The 24,724-nt window shown below is 36.9% G+C and overlaps 1 protein-coding gene across 5 annotated transcripts; it reads left to right on the top strand.

Annotated features, from left to right (window-relative positions):
• Nucleotides 1–658: 658 nt before the first annotated feature.
• On the top strand, nt 659–23,980 carry GORAB (golgin, RAB6 interacting). Of its 5 annotated transcripts, none has more exons than XM_030875500.2 (5): nt 659–794; nt 10,264–10,615; nt 13,057–13,158; nt 15,527–15,667; nt 22,155–23,980. In XM_030875500.2, exons 1-5 carry the CDS (start codon nt 734–736, stop codon nt 22,612–22,614), a joined length of 1,116 nt encoding a protein of 371 aa, XP_030731360.2. In that variant the 5' UTR covers nt 659–733; the 3' UTR covers nt 22,615–23,980. The 5 variants fall into 5 exon arrangements, with proteins under 5 accessions (XP_030731360.2, XP_060152506.1, XP_060152515.1 ...); XM_060296523.1 differs by lacking the exon at nt 10,264–10,615 and adding an exon at nt 1,295–1,424; XM_060296532.1 differs by having other exon boundaries at nt 22,090–22,338.
• Nucleotides 23,981–24,724: the final 744 nt, after the last annotated feature.

The raw sequence follows: 24,724 nt of genomic DNA, 5'->3' as shown, positions 1-24,724 counted from the left end.
GAGGGATTTAGACATCCCTTAGGAGAAAGGTTACAGATTAGCGAGAATCTTTCACAAAATCTAAGAACCAACTCCCAATCAACAGAAATCTAGAAGTCGCTACAGCCTGGGGGAGACCTGGCTACGCTGTTAAACGTGTCTTGTTCCTTTTCCACTATTATACCCCAGTCCTCTGAAATGATTCTTTATAATTAAAAGCCTAAATCTGAACATTCTTGAGTCAACTTGCGGGATGATTTCAGCGCAGTTTTGGAAGAAGCCACTACAAGCCACACAGCGAAACCCTCCACCACCAACACGTAGAGTGCTCCGCCCCAGTAAATTGGAGGGCGCCAAGAGGCAGCTCTGTCCTCCCTTTTCCGCCACCGACTCGTAGTCACTTCCTCACTGCCTGTTTATCTCCACATTTATTTCCATTGCTATTTCCCCCTTTACCTCTTGAAGCGATAACCCAACAAGCATAGGAGACAGGGAGAAAGAGCAGCCAGGTCAGGGGAAATGAATGTCTGCGAGGCCACGATTTCTTCACGCAGTTTGTCCGGCACTGACGGAGAGAGCCTCGAAGAGAGCCGGGTCCTGCTGCAGGGGAGAGGGGGCCTTGCGTCCAGAGCTCGATGCGCTGATTGGTTGGTCAGCCGCAGCCGGGGAAGAACCCGGATGTGCCTGGGTAGCTGTGTTGGCAATTGGGGTTCTGAGGTTTGGGCGTTCTGGGCGTGCTGGCAAGTCGAGGCGGATGGCGCGGGGTTGGGCTGGCTTCTCTGAGGAGGAGCTGAGGCGACTAAAGCAGACTAAAGGTAAAGGGACGGGTCTGCACAGATTTAATTCTTGGGTCTGTTAAGGGGAAGGGGCGGGGTTGCAGTTTTTGAGGGGAAGGGGGCGGGGAAAATGGTTATCTGTGTTAGGGGAAGGAGCTATAAGGGGGAGGAGAGGCTTGAGAGGGCGCCAGAAGTGGATGTGCTTGGAGCCACGGCTGGGGGAGGGGGGCAGGCACAGAGGACTGGGGTCTACTTTTAGAAAAGAGATTTCAGGTACTTATTTCAGGGATTTGACTTTTTCCGGTGAAAGGAAGGGGACTTGGGAGAGGAAGTGACCTGTTAGGGGGATTGCTGCATAGATCAGTGGTTGGAGGGTTGGGGTCTGAGTAAAGGAAGGAGAAGGGGCACACACCATATTAGGTTTGTGATGAATTTATAGAAGCAGGCAATGATTGGGAAAAAGGATCACAGGGGTCTGAATAAATGCAAAAAGTTGGTGCTTTTCATAAGACATCTGGAGTCTTGCTTTCACTTGCCAGGTGATTTTTGCAGTTCTTTCCAACTCTTGAGAGTCAGCAAACCAAGAGTCTTTGAGAAGATAGATGTGAAATATCTAGCTACCTATCTACGCCTCTGTCCATCCATCCATCCATATCTACTGACTTTAGTGTAAGCTAAAATTTTGTGCTTCCTTCTCCAGCTTTATAACGTAATCATTGAATGGACTTGTACTATTTTGTTATCTTTCAATGAAGAAATTAAGTTTGCTGATACTTTGTGAGAAACTCTTGGTAATATAAACGGTGCTTTGATTGTGGTTGAAATTTCGTAAAGTTCTGTACAGTGATCCTGGTAGTGCACACCTCTTCTGTGAGCTTACACCATTCTTGGTGCCATAACATATACATTCTGGGAGAAAATTAAATAAGCTCTGCCATGCCTTTAATTAGAGTTTGTGAGAAAACTGGATGTTTTCTCAGGTAAGCTTGTGCATTTTTAGCATGGTTGTGAAAATAATCTAGGGCTGACAAGTGGAAAAGGAAGTAAATTTGTAATGTAAGGCCAGTGTAGATTATGTAGATCGAGGAAATTTTGACTGGTTCAGAGACCTTTTAAAACTAAATCATAAAAGTTACACTACAGTTTGTAATTAACTGACATTCCCATGTTCAGATGTATGGAGTACTAGTACCCCTGCTTCTGGTCTGACCAGAAGTTATGGGTATCAGCTTCTGCAATTAGGGATGCTGATATGAACAAGGCCTCATCCCTGTCTTCGAAGAGCTTATAGTCTAATGAGGAGACAAACTATAATATAATGTGATAGTAGATGTTGTACAAGAGCTTGCTACAGAATTAGCAGGAACTTTACTGTGCTGGTGGTTGGGTGGAGCTTGGCAAAATTTCACAGAAATTATGTGTTAGCAGAGGTGAGTTTGCCAGGGGAAAGAAGACTTAACGTAGAAGGCTAAATTAAACATTGGGTTCATTATGTGGAAGTAACGTTTCGTACGTTAAGGACCTTAACTTAAAGACCTATCATTTCAATGAGAGGTTAGAGCATAGACGTCAACTCAGTAGTCTTTGATCACCTTAAGAAAACATCTCAGCATCTTTGTATACTCATAGCCAAACGCTGATTGGTATATAGAAGATCTCCCAGCTCTGCCTCTAAATCTTTTTGTCTTGAAGTTCTTATTTATAAGACTAGAACAGCTGAATCTTTAATTTTTAAGGCTCCTTCCAGCTGTTCTCCAGCCTTAAAAATATATTTAGGGCTTCCCTGGTGGCGCAGTGGTTGAGAGTCCGCCTGCCGATGCAGGTGACGCGGGTTCGTGCCCAGGTCCGGGAAGACACATGCCATGGAGTGGCTGGGCCCGTGAGCCATGGCCACTGAGCCTGCGCGTCCGGAGCCTGTGCTCCGCAACGGGACAGGCCACAACAGTGACAGGCCTGCGTACCGCAAAAAAATATATATATATATATGTGTATATATATATATATATATATATTTAAATAACCTATGAAGATGGGGTTGGTTGCCAGCAAAAATAAAGACAAGACTACTCTAGAGAAACCCATATGGGCATTTGGGAAAGTCAAAAAGTTCTTAATAATCTTGTTTATATTGTTTATAATATTAAAAAGCTGGAAACAACCCAAGTGTTCATTAACAAGGGAGTGGATAAATAAATTGTGATATAATCATCCACTGGGCTACTATACAGCTAGTGGGAATATATGAACTATAGTCACATGTATTAACATGTATAAATTTCATAAACTTAATATATGAAAAGAACAAATTGCAAAAGAATATATACAGTCTGATACCATGTATAGAAGTTCAAAATCATACAAAGCAGGTATATTCTTTTAGGAATATAGGAGATATATAAAGAAAATCAAAGGAATGAAACACAAAATTCAGGGTGGTGGGAAGGCAAGGGAATATGAACAAGAAGGGGCAAATACACTTTCAGAAGTACTGAAAATTATGAAATCAGGTTAAGCCAATTTAAGCTGCAGTAACACATATCCCTAAAGTATCAGTTGTTTGAAATAATAAAGATCTCTTTTCCACTCTAGTTTCATGTCTTCTATGGGTTGACCTGGTCACTACACACCATGATTTGGTATTGTCATAGGAGTTCACCATGGCAGGAGAAGATTGAGAATTGAGTATTGGGAATGTGTCACTCCTACTTATGTTTCATTTAGCAAAAGTAAGTCATATGACTTGGAGGACAGGAAGTAAAATTATCTTGTGTGTTCCAAAAGAGGGGTAATGTGTCAGTCCTTGAACATCAGTTACGTCTACTGTAGTCATGTTTTATAAAACTGTTATGAGTTTTTATACTTTGTACAAGTTGGATGTGTATATGTAACAGAGACATACATATTATTTAATGTATAGTTTATTTTGTAATGAAAAAAATTGTAAATAAACAGTGCTGTCAATTTCTAATTAAAGAAAATATTCACGAGTTCTTTTTTTTTTTTAATTTTATTTATTTTGGGCTGCATCGGGTCTTCGTTGCTGTGTGTGGGCTTCCTCTAGTTGTGGCAAGCAGGGCCTACTGTTCATCGTGGTGCACGGGCTTCTCATTGTGGTGGCTTCTCTTGTTGCAGAGCACGGGCTCTAGGCGCGCAGGATTCAGTAGTTGCAGCACATGGGCTCAGTAGTTGTGGCATGCGGCTCTCTAGTTGTGGAGAGCAGGCTCAGTAGTTGCGGCGCACTATCTTAGTTGTTCCATGGCATGTGGGATCTTCCTGGGCCAGGGATCGAACCTATGTCCCCTGCATTGGCAGGCAGATTCTTAACCACTGTGTCCCAAGGGAAGTCCTGAGTTCTTTTTTCTAGATACTAGTTCTTTGCCAGTTAAATTATGAATATCTTCTCACAGTATGTAATTTATCTTTTAACTTTTATCTTTTAATGAAGAAAGTATTTAATTTTAATATGGACAAATTTGTTAGTTCTTCTTTTATAGCCAACGTTTTCTGTATTTTAAGAAATTAGCACCCTACTATAAGTTCTAAAAGATATTAATCCCTATTTTCAATTAAAAGTTTTTAAAAATCGTTTTTATTATAAGCTGTAGCAGATTCAAAACATTGCATAAAGAAATGTGTTTCTGATGTGTTTTAAAGTGTTGATTTGACATTTAAGTCCTTAATCCATTTGGTGAGTGTTTTGTTTGTTTTTATATGGTATGAAGGATAGAGCTGATTTCATCTTTTCCATATAGATAACCAGTTTTCTCCCGGGTTCATTTATTGAAGAGATCCCACCTTTTGTTGTTGATCTGCTGTGCTACCTCTGTTGTATACCAGTGCTTCAAACATGTATGAGCTTGTTTCTCTGTTCTTTATTCTAATCCATTGGTCGCTTATCTATTCCTGCACTGATACCACAGTGTTTTAAAGTTTTGCAATATTCCTGATAGCTAGTAGTCTAGTCCCCTTGTTCTTTTTCTTTGGAAGTTTCCTTGCTATTCTTGAACTTCTACCCCTTCATATAAAAATTTTGTGATTTTACCAAATTTCATGGAAAACCCAGTTGACATTTTTATTGGAATTGCATTGAGTCTTTAGATCAATTTGGGGAGGTTTCACATTTTCACATTGTGAACACTACCACTAACACAGTATGTGTCTTCATTTATTTAGGTCTTCTTTAATATCTTCTAATAAACTTTTAGAATTTTTCCTGTAGAGGTTTTGAACACCCTCTTGCTAGATTTGTTCCTAGATACTTGATAATTTCTAGTATTGAAATATCTTCTCTTTAATTATATTTTCCAATTGCTGCTGACATATGAAGAATACAAACAAGCCAAAAGAAAAATCAACAAACGATATGAATATATATTTCTTAGTAAAGGAAATATGAAGAGATGCTTATCACCATCAACAATCAGAATTACAAATCAGGACCACAGTGAGATACTACTTCATACCCATTTGATTGACAAAAATCAAAGTTTGATACTATTATATATTGAAGAGAAAGTGCATCCACAGGATCTTATACGTTGCCAGAGGGAATGCGCTTTGGAAAGCAACTTGACGTTTCTCCTAAAGTTACACTTTATGACACAACAGTTCTTAGATGATATCTAAGGTAAATTCTTGCACCTATACAAGAGGAGACATTAAAATTAAATTAGCATTAAAATTGAATGGCTAAAGCAACATGAACAATATGGATGAATATTGGCAATATCATATTAAGTTAAAGAAGATTACATCCACCATGACACCTTTTATATAAAGTTAAAACAAAATAAAATTTTAAAGAAATATTTGTAGATGCAGTATGACATAAAAAGCAAAGGAAGGGAATGATCAACACATGATTCAAATGATGGTTGTCTTGGTAGGAGAAAGTAGAGCTTAAACTCAGCCTCTTGGATTGATTTAACCCAGAAATGTGTTTGTCTTTCTATTTTTCCTTTTTTGGGTTATCTAATCTTTAAATTTCTTTTTAAATTAATAGTGGTGAAAATACTTCTAGTTCACTTCTCTTCCCAGTATATTCCTATTGCCGTTGTTTTTGGATCAGACCAAGTGCTAGTTCAGCATTGAATTGTGAGCAGAAGTGTTATGTCACTTCTGGGTCAGAGCAATTAATTGCTGAACCAGGACCTTCCTGAGCTCTCTTCTCTCCTGCCATGGGGGCTAGCAACACTAAATGGCTGTGCAGTCGGCCTGGTGCCCTAAGAGACTGATTAGCAGAAAGATGCTGCTGGCCTTCAGTTGGCACGTGGCATTAATGAGAAATAAACCTTTGTTGTTTAAAACCACAAAGATTCCAGGGTTCTTTGCCTCTACAGCATAACCTAGATTTTCTTGATTGATGCAATTCCCTATATTTTACATAAAAATCTGAATTTTTCTGGTGAAAAATCAAAATGTCTGATAACACTGACCTAAACTTTTTAGTGACAGCTGCCATTTTTAATGGCTAGAGGTGGCTATGGATTGCCCCCTTTAAACTGTGCTTGCGCTCCCAGTTTACCACAGTCTTCTGGATACTTGCAGCCCCCAATATAAGTATGTAAAACAGTATGTTCCTTTTTTTTCCAGTTCTTCCTAAAAACCTAATTTTTTTTAAGAGCAGTTTTAGATTCATGGCAAAATTATGAGGAAGATACAGAGGTTTCCCATTTACTCCCTGCCCCCACATGTACATAGCCACCCCCATTATCAACATCTTCCACCAGAGTGGCACATTCATTATAACCTACATTGACCCATCATTATCACCCAAGTCTATAGTTTACGTTAGGGTTCACTCTTGGTGTTGTACATGCTATGGGTTTGGACAAATGCATAATGTCATGTATCTGTCATAGTATACGGAGTATTCTCACTGACCTAAACATCCTCTTTTCTCTGCCTATTCATCCCTTCTCTCCTCAATCCTTAGCAGTCACTGATCTTTTTACTGTTTCCATAGTTTTGCCTTTTCCAGAACGTCATATAGTTGGAATCATACAGTATATAGCCTTTTCAGATTGTTTTCTCTCACTTAGTAGTATGCAGTTAAGGTTCCTCCATGCTCTATGTGGCTTGACAGCTTATTTCTTTTATTTTTAGCATTGAATAATATTCCATTGTCTGTGTGTACCACAGTTTATCCATTCACCTACTGAAGGAGATCTTGGTTGCTTCCAGGTTTTGGCAATTATGAGTAAAGTTTCTGTAAACATCCATGTTCAGGTTTTCATGTGGACATGAGTTTTTATTGCCTTTAAAATACCAATGAGGGGCTTCCCTGGTGGCACAGTGGTTGAGAGTCCGCCTGCCGATGCAGGGGACACGGGTTCGTGCCCCGGTCCGGGAGGATCCCACATGCTGTGGAGCGGCTGGGCCCGTGAGCCATGGCCGCTGAGCCTGTGCGTCTGGAGCCTGTGGTCCACAACGGGAGAGGCCACAACGGTGAGAGGCCCGCATACCGCCAAAAAAATAATAATAAAATAATAAAATAAAATAAAATACCAGTGAGCACGATTGCTATATCCTATGGTAAGAGTATGTTTAGTTTTTTGTTGTTGTTGTTGTTGTTTTTGGGTTTTTTTTTGCGGTATGCAGGCCTCTCACTCTTGCGGCCTCTGCCGTTGCGGAGCACAGGCTCCGGACATGCAGGCTTAGTGGCCATGGCTCACGGGTCTAGCCCCTCCGCGGCATGTGGGATTTTTCCGGACCGGGGCACGAACCCGTGTCCCCTGCATTGGCAGGCGGACTCTCAACCACTGCGCCACCAGGGAAGCCCGAGTATGTTTAGTTTTGTGAGAAACCACCAAACTGTCTTCCAAAGTGACTACCATTTTGCATTCCCACCAACAACGAAAGAGTTCTGGTTGCTCCACAACCTCACCAGCATTTGGTGTTGTCAGTGTTACAGATTTTTGGCCATTCTAATAGTTGTGTAGTGGTATCTTGTTTTAATTTGCGTTTCCCTGATGGCATGTGATTTGGAATCTTTTCATATGCATATTTGCTGTATGTATATCTTCTTTGGTGACAAGGTGTCTGTTAAAGGTCTTTGGCCCATTTTTTAATCAGGTTGTTTTCTTGCTATTGAGTTTTTAGAGTTTTTTGTGTATTTTAGATAACAGTCCTTTTTTATCAGATGTGTCTGTTGCAAATGTTTTCTCCCAGTTTGTGACTTGTCTTCTCATTCCTTTGACATTGTCTTCCACAGAGCAGAAGTTTTTAATTTTAATGACATTCAGTTTATCAGTTATCTCTTTTATGAATAGTGCCTTTTGGTGTTATATCTAAAAAGTCATTGCCTGAGATCATCTAGATTTTCTCCTGTGTTGTCTTCTAGGAGTTTTATAGTTTGGAGTTTTGCATTAGGTCTATAATCCATTTTGAGTGAAAGGCATAAGGTCTGTGTCTAGATTTATTTATTTTTTGCTGGAGGATGTCCAGTTGTTCCAGCCCAGTTGTTGAAAAGAATATTTTTATTCCATTGTATTGCCTTTGCACCCTTGCCAAAGATCAGTTGAGTGTATTAATATGGGCTCTGGGCTCTCTGTTCTATTCCATTGATCTCTATTCTGTTCTTCTGCTGATACCCACTGTAGCTTTATAGTAAGCATTAAAGTCAAGTAGTGCCAGTCCAGCTTTGTTCTTCAATATTATGTTGGTTATTTTGGGTCTTTTGCCTCTCTATATAAACTTGAGAATCATTTTGTCAATATCCATAAAATAACTTGCTGGGATTTTGATTGGTATTGTGGTGAATCTATAGATCAAGTTAGGATGAACTGACATTGACATCTTGACAATGCTAAGTCTTCTTACCAATGAATATGGGATATCTCTCCATTTATTTAGTTCCCTGATTTCATTCGAGTTTTGTAGTTTTCCTCACAGATCTTGTACATATTTTGTTAGATTTATACCTAAGTAATTCTTTTTTTTTTGAGTGCTAATGTAAACGTTACTGTGTTTTTTATATCAAATTCCACTTGTTCATTGCTGCTAGGAAAGTAATTGATTTTTGTATATTAATCTTGTATTCTGTAACCTTGCTATAATGACTTATTAGTTCCAAGAGGTTTTTTGTCATATGTTTAATCCTTAAGTGACCTGATTTGTTGTTTGGGAGTTTAAAAGTTAGCATTTTTAATCTCATAGGTAGGTTCTGTGAAAATGCAAAATAAAGTGGAAGCTGTATTACTGACTTTCAGAGGGATATTAATAATTCAGCTAACAAGTGTAACTGAAAGGTAAGCAGGCTCAGTGACATTTTCTGATGGTGTGAATAAAGATCAGTAGCCAAGAATAAGTTTCTGTTGCAAGATGTAGGACTCTACTTTGTGTTTCTGTCTAAAGTCAACAATAACATTTTACTTTTGATTGTATGTCTTTGAAAATATTTTCTTTAATTCTTACACCAACTCCATGAGATAAGTAGAGCAAGTAAATTTTCAACCAGTTTGACAGGTGAAGAAACTGAGGTATGGAATAATTAATTGACTGGCCTAAGGTTACTGAGGTGTGGAGAAAAGCAACACCAGAACTTTGACTCCAAAGCTTTTAACTCTCCTTTGGGAAATTTAAATATTAAGCTTATGTTGTTTCAAAGGTCAATATGCAGGATTTAAAAAACACACTTAGTTCATTTATTAGAACTTATCATAGTTTCATTTCTCAGGCATTTTGTAAAGAATATCTCTTACAGATCTTATGTAGTATAGTATGAATGTGAGTCAAGATTCTCCAGTTGTCTGACCTACAAGGTTAACACTGATATGGACAATCCAGAAAGTACAATAGAAGTGTTATCATTTAGTTTGTAATGCTTTTAAGAAAAATTTCTCCCGATTGTTTTATCTTCCTCTATTGCTTTGCTCAGGCTGCTATTAAAATTAACTTGCATACATTGATTAAAGGCTAACTACACTCTGGGGAACACAGCCCTGGACTGTTTGGAAGATGAAAGAAAACAATTTAGGGTTAACTAGCATTCCTAAAATTAAGAGACTTCATTCAGCTCTACTTTGTGTATCATGTCTACCTATGTATCAAATTACCCTAAGATCTGTTAAAATTTAAGAAAGGTGAAGCCTATCTGAAAACAACCACCGTTTTATTTCAGAAGAACAGACAGAACCATAAATCAAATTAAGACATATCAGAGAATTCATTTGTCTACCTACTTCGGTCATATTAGATTCTTTTGGCAGTTAGCAAATCAAGTTGAAACCTTGCTTTGTATTCTAAGGCCTAACTCACAGACAAATGGACTTCCTCAAAGATAATTGAGAACTAAGGAAGTTTTTGTTAAATATTAACGGTATGATCGGAGAACTGTCAAAACTCTGCAAGAAGATGGCTGTTTTTCTCTGGGATTTTAAGAAAGAGAAGGGGAGAAAAACCCTGCAAAATTATCAGAGTTTAATGTTAATGCTTTATTTTCTTAGAGAAATTATAATTATTTGCTGCTCACACAAAGGAATTTTTCTCCATTCTCTTTTTTATATAGATCCATTGGAACCACAGCGGCGTCTTCTCCCTGTGAAGAAAAGTCGACAACAACTTCAGCGAGAAAAAGCCCTTCAAGAGCAAAGCCAAAAACTTGGACTTCAAGATGGATCAACCTCATTACCTCCAGAGCAGCTGCTTTCTGCACCAAAACAAAGATATAATACTCAAAGACCATGTTCTTCTCCCCCCACTCCCCCCACACTCACCTCTCCTATTGGTGATGGAAAACCACAGGGTATTGAAAGTCAACCAGGAGAACTAGGACTTAAGAATTCCCATGAAGGTCACAAAAATGCTGAGGTTCTACCTCCAAAACCAGATTGCAAATTGGAAAAAAAGAAAGTGGAATTGTTAGTAAGTCTGTATATCCATGAGACTTTTTTCCATTTTAACGTTTTTTTCCCGTTGGGCTTTGAAGAAATGCGTTTTGTTTGTTTTATATTCTAACGTAGAAATGTAATGAATAAACTATTGAAAAATAGCTACCACCTAAATATAAGTAGCAGTGTTACACACTTATGTTTTATGTTATTTAGTCTTTACAATAGTCTTACAATGCACGTTCATTATTTTCACTTTATAGATGAGATATCTTGGACTCAAAGATACTGTATTCCCAAAGTGAATACACCACTAATAAGTAGCAGAGTTGGGGTTCACATACAGGACTCTCTGGATCCAGAGTCTATGCCCTTTACACTCACCAGAACCAGTTCTTATATGCATGGTACTCCTCCCCAAATTGCACCCATTCTTTCAACTTCCAGATTGCATCTCCATTGGCCCAGAAAAGGGTACTTCTGAAGAGACGTGAAGGGATGGTCAAAGGAAAAAGTATTGGAAATTGAGAGGACTAATTAAATAATTCAGCTGCATCATTAGATTTCTTTTTTTAATGTGTTTGTATTAGAAACCACCTGCAGAATTTGGTTTAGCCACATTTTTGTGGAAATTACCATTCTATGACTTGTGAATTCTTATAATCAGAATTTTTTTTTATTATATAGTTTATGTTTGAATATCCACTCTTTATTTCCTCCTGATTTATCACTCACAGGGAAGAAAGAATGGTATTTGTTTCTTTTTTCCATTTTCTGAGTCTTTCTTTTTCAAAGTGTCTTATGTTTTTTCTAATCTCACCTATTTTTCCAATCTCTGCTAATCCAGATTCTGTACTGAGTTTTAAGTGTTTCCTGCCCACCAGGGGTTTACAGCCTAGAAATCATTTTGACAAGAGACAGAAAGCCACATGAAGTATGAGACCCAAATTAAACAGATGCATACTTTTAATGTCTTAAGTGTAGTTTACCAGCAAAGTCCTGAGACAAGTTGTTGCGGGGGTGTGTAAATTGAGCTGGAGAATTTAGACTGAATGTCATTAGGAAAATTATTCTCTTTTTAGGTACTTGAGAAAATATTCATAGAAGACATGTAATCTCAGGAACTGTTGTTAAAACGGAGAAATTCTGAGGCTCTAAGGGGGGAAAGGAAAAGTATATACTAGAGAAGGTCAGAGATGACATTTCACTTTTCTGAAAGAGGCACAAGATAAGCCAGAAAATAGAGAATTAAGGAAGTGAAAAGGACTTGGAAGCAGAAGATGCTTGCCTAGTGAGTTTCTTGATGCTGTAATACCCCACCAAGACCCCTGAAGGAGAGATGCCCTGATAAAAATAATGGTTAGAGAAAATCCAGGTGTCACTGTTGAACACCATTTGGGTGCTGGGTGAGCTGGAACTAAGGTATCTGGGGAGGAGGTACCTGCAGGTAGTAAAAATGAGAAAGGACCAATGCCAGCACTAAGGTGGAGGCTGTAGGAATGGAGAGAAAAGGATAATTTTGCAAGTGGTTACTAGGTCTGGGAATAGAGATTTTTGATATAATGGCTGTGAGAAATGACAGTAATAGGAGCAAATAGCTTTGTCATTACCTTGTTTAATTTGAGTTGATATTAAGTTCATGAATTTACAGGAAATTTTAATATATTTCTTTTAGAATTGGAAAGATGGGAAGACAATTCATGTTTTCAGATCTTTGGAGTTTTTCTTTAGCCCAGCATTCAAGTCTTAGTTCATAGTGTTTCACTCTGTTTAAAATGTTTAAGAGCTAGAAAGAAGTGAGCAAATTGTAAGAGAATGTATGAAATAAACGTTGGTTACTGTGCTAAGGGTTATTACATGGTGAAGATGTGTATTATAGAAAACTATAAAAGATATGAAGTTAGTTACAGAACAACTTATTTTGCTTTCTATTTTGCATATAACACATGATTAACTTAAACAAGTTTCTTTGTACTCCAAAAAAATGCCATAGTACTCTGGCTTCCAGTTTGGGTTCCTAGGTTATATATGTATAATGGATTTCAAAGGGCCAATTTATATAAGCCTTCTTTACTTCAAATCATAGTCTTTGTTCCTATTAGAACAAAATAATGAGCTACAGACGGGTTCCTTTTAAGAGGACTTTTTTTTTTTTTTTTGCGGTACGCAGGCCTCTCACCGTTGTGGCCTCTCCCATTGCGGAGCACAGGCTCCGGACACGCAGGCTCAGCGGCCATGGCTCACGGGCCTAGCCGCTCCGCGGCATGTGGGATCTTCCCGGACCTGGGCACGAACCTGTGTCCCCTGCATTGGCAGGCAGACTCTCAACCACTGTGCCACCAGGGAAGCCCTAAGAGGACTTTTGAAAGAAAATATATATAATCTGGTTGATTAAATTTTATACTTAGGAACTGAGACTGGTAAGGTGGAACAGGGTTTCAGAAACTCATTTTTATACTTTTGCTCCCTAGGCAAGAAAAATCTCGTTGGGAAGTCCTCCAACAAGAACAACGGCTAATGGAAGAGAAAAATAAACGTAAGAAAGCTCTTTTGGCTAAAGCTATTGCAGAAAGGTGAGGCACCTGAACCAGGAGAGCTTGTTTGTAATCTGTAATTAGTTTTGTCATGTTTTATATTTATTTTCCTATGTCCTAATAAATGGCGTTTTCTCTACAACCATTACTTTTAAGACCTACTAAACAAATTATGCTTTACAAATGATACTGAAATTACAGTCTTAATTTATTAAGGAGGGCTTTTTAAGCATAGATTATAATGTATTTATGAATACAGGGGCAATTAAAACTTAAGGATCATCATCAGTGTTTTTAGTTTTAACCATCTACACATTCATAAGGGAGCAGTAAATAGCTATCAACATAAGTAAATTAGCAACAAATGCAGGTTTTAATTTTCACAATAGGCCTTAATCATCTGACATGTGGAGGAATAAGATTATTCCACATAAGTGACTTATACACCCACAAATCCTAATTGTATTTCCTATGGCCATTTTTCTTAAATAATGTATCCTGCCCCCACTGATAAAAGGTACATGATATAATTTAACTTTTTATCCTTGACTGTGGGTCACCATTATGAGCATTGTCCCATACTGTATACAATTCAGTTTTTCTCTCACCTTCCAGAGTGAGCTTGTCAGCGATCCCTTTTCCTTTACTGCACTGTACAAGCCTTGAACAGCAACATTCCTATTTGAGCCACTTTTCCCATCCCTCACCCACTCTTCCCTCTTTGTAGTTTCTAGTGTGCTGTGGCCTTAGGAAACCAAGCTCAGTCAATAAAGCAATGATTGAGAATAGTGAGAACTAAATGCAAGCAAGTATTCAGAGGCATTTTCTTTTCAGATCTCCAGAAAAGTCTGGCACAACTATTACTCATTAAAGCTGGTGTGTGTGTCAGGGGGAGAGGAAGGAATAGGGATGGAGAGAAAGGCACGTGGGTATAAGAGTAATTCAGGATTTTATCTGCCAAAGGGATGTATGTATTTGAAAATAATGATTTTTTTTTTCCTTACTGGTACACCTTGATCTTTCGTGAAGCAACTTACTGAACTTATGTTTTAAGAAGAAAAACAATGTGATTATTGAAACATGATTATTGAAAAGCATTTTAGTAGTCTTCAGTTTGGAAGAGGTTGGGGAGGCTGTTTACTCGGGATTTTACAAAAAGATTCACAGGCTCGGCACTTACTCTTCTCTACGTGCTTTTGATTTAAGACAGAAAGTATTACTGTAGACAGAAGTGTAAGGAAATATAACCTGATTAGATTATTACTAAATGGGTAGTGAATCACTTGAAGTAAAAAGATCACGTGGTTAACTTTTGTAGGCAGAAAATAAGGGTAAATGCATAATGGAGTAGAAATCAGGAGAATGTAAGTTGCAGTATAGTGGTTTTATTGGGAGTTTTATTCTCCTGTGAGAATGTGTATGAAATTTCAAAATGAGTGGAACTGTGATTAAAGGTTGGCTTTTGTATTTGTTTATTCTGTTTCTTAAGTAGATGATGTACTTGGGGTTGGAGAGAAGGCTGAGGTTGCTTCTAAACAAAGGAACAAAAAGAGTGTTTGGTTTTGAGCCCCAGAAAGAAGAATTTTGAGGACCTGTAGTTTTCCTAAGGAAGAGGAATCAAAGAAGTTTGGGGAAATGAATCTTAAGAAAATTAAAACCGATTGACATATACATGCTACTATATATAAAATAGATAACTAATAAGAACCTACGGTATGGCACAGGGAACTCTACTCAATACTCTGTAATGGCCTATATGGGAAAAGAATCTAAAAAAGAGTGAATATATGTATATGTATAACTGATTCACTTTGCTGTATATCTGAAAGTAACACAACATTGTAAATCAACTATACCCCAATAAAAATTATTTTAAAAAATAATAAAACCAAATAGATGTTCTCAGACTTATAAAGGAATGGTGTTTAATGTAGGCAGCTGTTCTTGGCGTCCACTAAGTATCAGACAAATGAAAGTAGGCTTAGCAAGAAGAGTTTAAGGCTGGAATTTGGAAAGCTGTGTTCAGTATTCCAGCATATCCAGTTCTCTATACAGATACATCCTTTTAGTGCTTATTCTCATCCTTATGGAATGAATATAGGCCTATGAGTGAACTCTCTATTGGTATTTTTTTTAATTACTTTTTTTCCTTGTGTATAAAAAGTATGTACTAATATATAATTTGGCCTAATAAGGAGGAAAAGTGCAAATGCAGTTTTAGAGATATACCAAAATGTTACCAGCATTTGTTTTATCTCAGTTTTTCTAGTTTTTTTTTTTAATTCTTAAAACTTACACATTATAATCATATTGTATATACAGTAGCTTGCTTTTTTCACTTATATTGTGTATGGATACATGATTTTAAAATGTTTTTATTTTTCCACTCATATTCCTCATTTTATAGATCTAAAAGAACTCAGGCAGAAACCATGAAACTAAAGAGGATCCAGAAGGAGTTACAGGCTTTAGATGACATGGTGTCAGCTGACATTGGAATCCTCAGGAACCGGATTGATCAGGCCAGCCTTGACTATTCATATGCTTGGTAAGTTGGGGAAATGGAACTCTGAACAAGGAGTTTAATTTAGTTAACGTTTATTGCTGGCTAGGCCAGGGCATTTATATATATCATCATTAAGCCTCATAATGACCCTATTAGGCGCTGTATTTATTCCAGTTTTATACTAAATCAAGTATCTCCTTTTTGAAGTCTTCCTTAACTCTGCCCTACCCATTAACCTTGTTTATATCCCTGTTAGAGCATTTCTTGCATTATTTATTTACATTTTAGTCTTTCCTGCTAAACCATCAGCTGTTTAATATTTGAGACTCTTTAAATGTCTAAATGACTTGCCCCAGAACTCTATATATTATTCTGACACCAAGTCTGTGCTCTTTCTTTTAGAAATTTTGATTATGTGAGATGGTATAGGGACTAGCCTATTTCTCATTTCAGTTTTCATCAAAGAAAGGAGATCTAGTTTATTTTTTAAAACCTTTGAGTATTTGAAAGAAAATACCACTCTGTCTTGAAAGCTTGAAGTTTTTTCTTTTTTTTTTGCAATTATACTGTATATAAAATGGCTTGCTATCATGTGTTTCCTTGGTTTTAATGATTGGCATTTTTTTAAAGAGAAAAAATCATCATTGCATATTCTCAAAACAAACTAACACATGTAAAGAATTACATGAGCTTTGCAAACAGATAAAAGCAAAAAATTAAGCCCAATTTCAGGGTTATCAGTCCTTTCAACATTGCTTTAATCATCCTGGATTGTCTTTTTTCACAAGGGAATGCTGTGTTAATGACTCAGTTTTGCATCTTTCTCTGTAACACTAGAAATCAATCAGAGTGCCGCATTAGTCCAGGGTAGACCACAGCATCAGAATGTTTATGTAACAATTTAATAAAGCGGAAATGCTTGATTGTGGTTTTTAATTCACTGTTTATTGTTTAAGAAAGAGGTTTGTGGTGTCCTTGTGATTTTTGTAATTGTTGTTTGACCATATGCTCTTAGACCTAATGGGTTGCTTTTATTAATTAACTGTGTAAATTAATGCCATCAGTAGCTGATAACTGGTGGTTCCATTTCTGTTAATAAGGTCATTAAGGAGGTAACCAAGATTTTATTAAGATTAAACTAAGCGTAGATTTTTAGCACATTTTATTCTCTGTAACTTAAGTTTACCAGAGGAACATTTTTATGCCTTTGTAGCTCCTTAAATGAATAATTCTGATTATTCTGGATATCTCCACAGAAAAATCATTTGATCGTGTTTTAATTCAGTCCTAGGGGAGGCTGAAGAGGATGCCTTTGTACATTGAAAATTATATAAGAAATGGCATAGTTTTAGCCTTCTGAGAACCACAAAGAAGGTGGGATTCTGGTTAGAAGAGAAGACATCCCATAGTATATGAATATTTTTAATGACATTTTAGTACACTTTTATATAGTAAAAAGATTTTATATGGTAAATTTTTACATCTCTTAAGCTAAAGATGACAGTTTATCATGATACTAGTATTGACATAGATGTATGTGAGTATCCTTATCGTATGTGTGAGGCTATTTTTAAAAACATAAGCTCTTGAGTTAAGTCAAAGAGAAGCCACTGACAATTTAGACTAGAACCAGGGTTGTATCTTGTTCATGCATAAGATTAAGACAGTATTTTCTAAATTTACATCTGTGGTTATTAAGAAAGTATAGATTGGTGATATAGTATTATGGTCTAGATTTCTACTAGAAGGTAATCCGCAGGGCAGTTTCTGTGGTTCTGTGGGAGATTTCCTTGATTTTTTTTTTTTTAATGAAAACATTGTAGTTCTGTAGTGGCTGGCATGGTGCTGTGTCCACAAAATGTTCTTGTATACGAATAGGCCAGAATTCATCCTAAAATTGGTTTCTGTAGAGCAGTGTCAGGGTATCCACCTCTGAGGAGATGGTACTTGGAGTGTCCCAGCGGAGAGAGTTGTCACTGCTGCTGCTGTTCACAGCTGTGATTACAGTGCTGCCATGTGCTGCGCAGGCAGCTTGTAAAACTAGAGTGCCTGCCTGTAGAACATTTCTTTAACCCTCAGTATACCAGGAAAAACAATGATCACCATTTGCCATCAATGTTTAATAGACGCTCCCATACGCACATGCACACATACACGTGTAAACATATATACATAAATATTTTAAGTCATTTTATGAATAATTTAAAGAAGTAAGAATAAAGGATTGTGGAAAACACCTTTGTTAAAAAATTTTGTATCAAGTAATGTTTGACTGCAAACATTATAAAAAGCTAAAAGAATATTGTTATATCCTTTCAGCCACACAGGATGGTCCAGGTACTTGTAAAATATTGTATGATAAAATTCTTCCTCTTGAAATTATTAACTCTCGGAGAATAACGTATTTCCTTTTTATCCTCAGAAATATATTTTTCACTCATTGATTCTTGAGTTTGAGAAAATTCATCTAAGATGTGTTTTTCTGAAGACCCATACTCTGAGATTTCACTTACATGGTCAGTTTCAACATCTAGAATCTAGCCTGTCTCTGCATTTATATTGATTTGCTAGGGCTACCATAACAAATTACCAAAAACTGCGTAGCTCAAAACAACAAAAATTTATTCTCTTATGCTTTTGGAAACCAGAAGTCTGAAATCAAGGTGTCAATGGGGTTGTTATTCCTTCAGAGACTCTAGGGAAGAATACATTCCTTGCCTATTCCAACTTCTTCTGGTGGCTGGAGACATTCCTTGGCTTGTGGCCACACTACTCAGTTCTGGGTCTCCATAGTCTCATTGATTCCTCCTGTTTTCTCTCAAAAGTTTCTCTGCCTTTTTCTTAAAAGGATACATGTGATTGTATTTAGGGCCCAGCTGGATAGTCCAGAATAGACTCCTCTCAAAATCTTTAACTTAGTCACATCTTTTACCAATTAAGGAAATGTTCACAGGTTCTTGGGATTAAGAAATGACTATCTTTCGGGGCCGGGGTGGGGTGGTCATTTTTTAGCCTCCACAACATGCATCTTTTGATTTGTCTAATAACTGCAAAATGTCTTCATCTGTCAATTTTCTTTGTCATTCTGGGTAGAAAACGAAAAGTAATAATTCTCATCTGAACAGTGAAAGCTAAGAGCAGATTACAAGTGTGCTATTTCCAGTCTTCTTTTATACCTTATTTAAAGGTGATGTAATACTTTGGCAAAACAGTAAGGAAACTAAGCGATGATGATTTATTTCATTATAGTATCATCCTTTTAGGTCATTCCATCATTCTCTGTTTTCTTATTATTTTAATTTTTTTAGCATAAATGTGAATAATTGATGAGTAATGAGTAAATAATTCCTAGGGTGATGAAATGGCAAAATGTTTCAAGATATAGGAAAAAATATATTTCAACAATCCCATAATATATCTTAGATTTATAAAAGTGGACCCATATAGTAATTGCAAACTATAATTAAAGTCTATTTTTCAAAATATAAGTAAATTTTCTCTTTGTTCTCTGGAACACTTCTAAGAAAGGATAAAAATAATGATATGTTGATCCTTACAAATAGAACTGCTCAGGAAAGAAACTGAAGAACTAAGTATTTCATTGGAACCTAATGACATGCCAAGGGTTAATGGTGTTTTAAAAAAATTTCAGGGAACCAAAACCAAGAGACAGTTTCTAGAATCCTTTAAATAAGATTCATTAAATCATTTAGCATTCCTTTAAAATAATAAAACAATTCTATAATTACATTTCCAGTTCAATTTGTCTTACTGTGTTATGTATAATGCTCTTATTATTCTGTTCCAAAGTATGTCTTCATACTCTGATTTGGTATTATCCCCCTGACCCCCAGACTCATAGTGCAGTTTGTGAAACTAATCAATATTTTGCACATAAATCACTCTGTAAAAAAAATATATATATGCGTGTTTCTGGCCAGAAGGGCTTTAAATAAATAAACAAAATGCAGAATCTTCAGTGATTTATCCAGGGTGAAAGATCATTGGAAACCTAGGGACCTATTTGCAAATTTTAATTTCAATTCAGCATTCATGAGCCCAGTCAGTAAATCTTTACTAACTGACTTTGGCTGAGGGAGACCACAGACTTGCAGAGAAGGGAGGTTTGAGCTGGGGGGAGAGACAAGATATGTATACCTGTAGAGAATGTTGTCAGAGCTCTTAAGCTGGATGAAAGAACATTCATAAACAGGATATGTTATAAAGTATGGAAATAAGGGATCCAGATACCCAACACAGCTCCTTTACAACAATTCTTTTAACATAGGGGTAATTGAAAAACATCTAGTTCTCATTCTTATATTTACTAGATGACAGTAAAAAAATGAAATATGAGAAATGAACATAATATAAATAAGTTTTCAAATATAAACACCAAGTCCTTAAATTGTACATAATTTTAATTTTAGATACATGTTTAGTGGTATACTAACAGTGCTTTTTTATTCTGGTGCTCTGAAGAAGTAGTTCTGTTTCTTGAATGCCTACCAGGCACTGGGCTAGACACTTGCCCTGTTTATTCTATTTAATGCTTAATTAACACTCCTATGAGATGTTATTATCATCACCATTCTACAGATAAACCAAGACTTAGTTCAAGAAACCACCCCTGGTCACCATACTGGAATTTTCAGTCACTGCATGCCTTTTCTCCAGCCTCTTCCACAGGAACCTGGCTGTGTTTTGTATTCATGATATTGAGCCTGGGACACACCTGATAAGAACAAAGATGGGAACTCCAGAACATTTAATCCATAGACTAAACTGGGGTGCATGGCATGGCCTGGCACTAAGAGTTCTGTTTAAACTGATACGAGTCAAGCCAAGCCAACCCAGGTCCTCCCTCTGGAATTTTGGGATTGGAACACTGAGGGATTGAGTGGAGTGAATTTGATGTCAAGGCACAGCTGGTGGCCATATTGGGCTGTGAATATGATAGGAAAGCCTAAATGAGAGAAACTGTGGTTTCTCAGCATTAGCATGAGCAATAGCCTTTGATTCCAATGACATGCCTGTGAGATTGCCTCTTGTATCCTACAATAAAACCCATTTTTTACCTGAGTGAGTATGACTGAATATCTGCTCGTTACATCCAGAAAAAGCCTTCAACAAAGGAGGTACACACATAGTAAATGGCAAAGGCAGGTTTTGAACCCTGGGTTCTCTAAAAGCAAGGCCTTTTATTTTTTCACTATATTTCCCTCCAAGACAGAGAATCTTGCATAAGGAGATATACCTGTTTCTTTTTTGCTATAACTCTAGTATTAGAAATTATTATGTTGAGTAAGGTAAGGCAGTCATAACAGGTAAGGCGTCATGGCCTTCACAACTGTTAGTGGTAACTAAATAGAATAATTAGTTGGTAGGTAGGGGTCGTCCTCTTTTCTGGGCAAAAAGAAAAGCAACGCATTATATGGAAAAGGCAAAAAAGAAGAAAAAAAGAAAAAGGAAGATTGCAAAGTGACTTCCCCAAGTAGAATTACCCTACTTCAAATAAATCTGGCATTACCTACCTATGGAGTTTCTATGTATATAAAAGTAATAAACTTTTCTTAATAGAAGTCTAACAGTAGTCTGTTACAGAGTGGAGAGGGTGAAAACAACTTAACCTGGGGATTCTCAACTGGGGGCAGTTTTGCCCCTTAGGAGACATTTGGTAATGTCTGGAGACATTTTTGGTTCTCACAACCAGTGGGTGCTACTGACAACCAAGGAGAGAAAGCCAGTGATGTTCTGCACATCCTGCAATGTACGGGACAGCTCCCCACAACAAAGAATTACATGGCCCAAGTTGTCAGTAATGCTGAGGTTGAGAAACCCTGCTTAAACGTATCCTGAAGTTTTCTCTTCTACTTGGTGTTTACTTCTTACTCTCACCTAGTATCATTGGGCTGGCTGCGCTCTGTCATTTCTGAACCACTGTCCATGTCCTTCTCCACCAAAATTTTTCTTCCTTTTCTACTCCATTAATCAAAAGATATGGATTTTCTACTTTCTCCATCTCTTATTATTTTGTCTCATAAATCTAACCAGTTGAGTGCTGGAGCTGGCTCGCCCTGGTTCATGAGAGAGATTTTGTGTATCTCTTCCCAATTCTGTATTCAGTGATGTCTCACTGATAGCTTGAAATTGGACATAGTAATAGTATTTTTACTACAGAAATTGATAAACACTACAAATTAGGGCTCTCCCCCACTGGAGCTAGCACACCACTGAATTAACCTATCAGCCTGCTTTCATTCAAGCACAGCCTTGGAAAGAAGAAATGGGTGTCGAAGAATGTTGTTAGGTTAGGAGAGTCCAAATGTGCATGTTGTGGAAGTTTCAGCAGCGATAGCCAACGTTGTCTAACGTGTAGATAAGTGTTCGTAAAGTATTAATAGCCATATTTTCATCATATATATATATATTTCCCGATTTTGGAGTTTAATTATTATTTCTAGGCCCTCCTTTGACTGTCTTCTTCAATGGAAAACTAATGGACCAGTCTTTGTACCTGTCCCTGCAGGAAGCGGTTTGACAGGGCTGAAGCAGAGTATGTTACAGCAAAGCTAGATCTACAGCGCAAGACTGAGCTTAAAGAGCAACTCACTGAACACCTTTGTACGATCATACAGCAAAACGAGCTCCGCAAGGCCAAGAAGTTGGAGGAGTTGATGCAACAACTAGATGTGCACGCTGATGAGGAGACTTTGGAGCTCGAGGTGGAGGTGGAGAGACTACTGTGTGAACAAGAAGCAGAAGTAGGGAAACAAGTGGTTCATTCAGAGAGGCCATTTCAGCCTTCTGGGGAGAATATGACCGTAGGGTTTGCTAAAGAGAACAAAAAGCATCAAGACCAGGCTGCTTCCCCAAAGGTAGATGAACAGTGTGAAAGCTCCAGTAGCATTGCCCTTCTTGATCCAGACCAGCCAAATCAAGAAGTTGAAACTACTGTAAAAGACATTTCAGCTGCTCTGACCACATGAGGTGCCAGTGTTTGTTCTTTACAACTAACATTCAGTAAACTAAACTTTCTGTTGTAGATCATGCCATGACCTCTGATAAATGCCTCTTCAAAGCAGTATTAATTTTTAAATCCATTAGTTTTAGTATAACGTTTGAACATTCTAGAAAATCTGAGATTATGATAATTTTTTATATGGAGGCATAGTTCACCTTGATTTTGATCCAGTTCCTTCATTGTACGCTTACAAACAAGTGATTTAAAAGGATGGAAGAAAAACTACACGGTTAATAGTGTTTTTAGACCAGGTGAATACTGAAAAGTAAAGTGAAAAATGAACTCAGTACCTAATTGAACTCATTTAACTTCTCCTGGGAGATATGTTGAGAATGAGAGTACTATTTTATGTAATCAGTAAAGAGACGTAAAAGCTAACATGTGAAAAAGAATGAGGAACAACCAACAAAAGTAGTAGGTTGAATTATCTATTTGGATCTCACTAGAGTTGTAAAACACAACTTGGAAGTTGTAGTTTATGAAAAGAACCAGAAAACTTAAACCAGCATCACTTTTGTTTTCAATTTGCCTTTTAAACGGCTTTAGTTTACAACCTGAGTTTTGGTTAGTTGATACACATGAGCGCACGTGCACACACACACACACAGATAGATATACACATACCATGGTATATAAATAATTTCACTGTTAATATATTGTCTCTTTAATCGGCACATTGATTAAATTTACCCTTCTGCAGGCTGAAAATAATATAAAAAATCTTATTGCTACTTTGGATTATCTAAAAAAGTTGATATATTTTCTTAAAGTTACCTCTAAGATATGTGTTTTATATGTTGGATATAAATTATCCTGTCATAAAACATTTAAATTGTTAAAATGATGGTTTTCTTATTACTTCAATAGTTTGTTACTGTCACTAATACTTGACCCCTACATTGTGCTATATGTGAATGTGTAAATAAATATTGTAGTTTCGTCACAAAAATCTATGAATATCACATTAAATTATGATCTATTTATCAGAAATTCCAAAAGTACAAATACTACATTTTAAGTCTTAAAGAACTATTATAAAAGAAGATAAGGACAAATGTAACACTGTATCCATAATAACTTCTGAAAAGTTGGGGACATACTATTTTTAAATGAGTTTCTTTGAGGGTATTACCTTCTAGTAATGCAGATGAACTTTGTATTTTTATATTATGTAATTTGAGTTGAATTTATAGCTTTCCATTACTGCCTTCTCTAAACAGAGGCTTTTATACAGATAGTTGTTTTTTTATTCATGAATTACATACATAAAAACGGAAAGCTTCATTGTCTAATACACTTGTTTTTCTAAGGAATAAATGATTCTAATGCATTTATAATGTCGCCTTTCAAAGTTTTAAGCAGTTTAGTGTGTATTCTTAAGCACTATGTGGCAATAATGTATCCTGTATCTCCGTGTGGTAGATACACTTACCTCCTTTTTATAAGCCTCTTTTAGGGAAAATCCATCAATTCAGCTTCTATAATATTGGCTAAATGCAGGTAGGTACAATCTAATTCTCAGTCTGTACTTTAAGTACTTATAAGGTACAAGGAGAATTGAGAACCATGAAATAAATGAATTGGATGGGAACTCAGAGATGATTCGATTTAATCATCTTATTTTACAGTTGAGGAATTTGAGAGCCAGAGATTTCACTTATGGCAGGTTGGCCGACTGGCTCATGTTAAAGTGCTAGTAAAGTTGCAGTTCTAAACTCAATATATCTCATACATATATTAGGCCATGAAGTTCACTGCGTTTTTCCACTTGAAAATTTTGCTTTATAACTCATTCAGGGTTTGTACATGTGAAATGATTTCAAATGTCTATAAAAGGTCCACTGAAACCATTATTTTGAAAAACTTACCTTACTTGGCTTTCCCAGGGTGGCATCCAAGTGCTCAGGTGATGATATAAGTGACAAAGTTATATTGCATCCGTTTTGTACAAGGCAGCTGTCTCCCATGTGTGAGAGGAACAGAGCAAATGAGTGAGAATGGAGGCTCATTGGTATGAGGACCATATGCACTGGTTTTTCCAGGATAGCCCTGATGTCTTTTAAAATCATAAAATA

The sequence above is a fragment of the Globicephala melas genome, chromosome 1 (assembly GCF_963455315.2).
Source record: "Globicephala melas chromosome 1, mGloMel1.2, whole genome shotgun sequence".
In the NCBI taxonomy this organism is placed as follows: Eukaryota; Metazoa; Chordata; class Mammalia; order Artiodactyla; family Delphinidae; genus Globicephala; species Globicephala melas.
The sequence above is the reverse complement of the archived record's forward strand: the minus strand, read 5'-3'. Positions and strand labels throughout refer to the sequence as shown.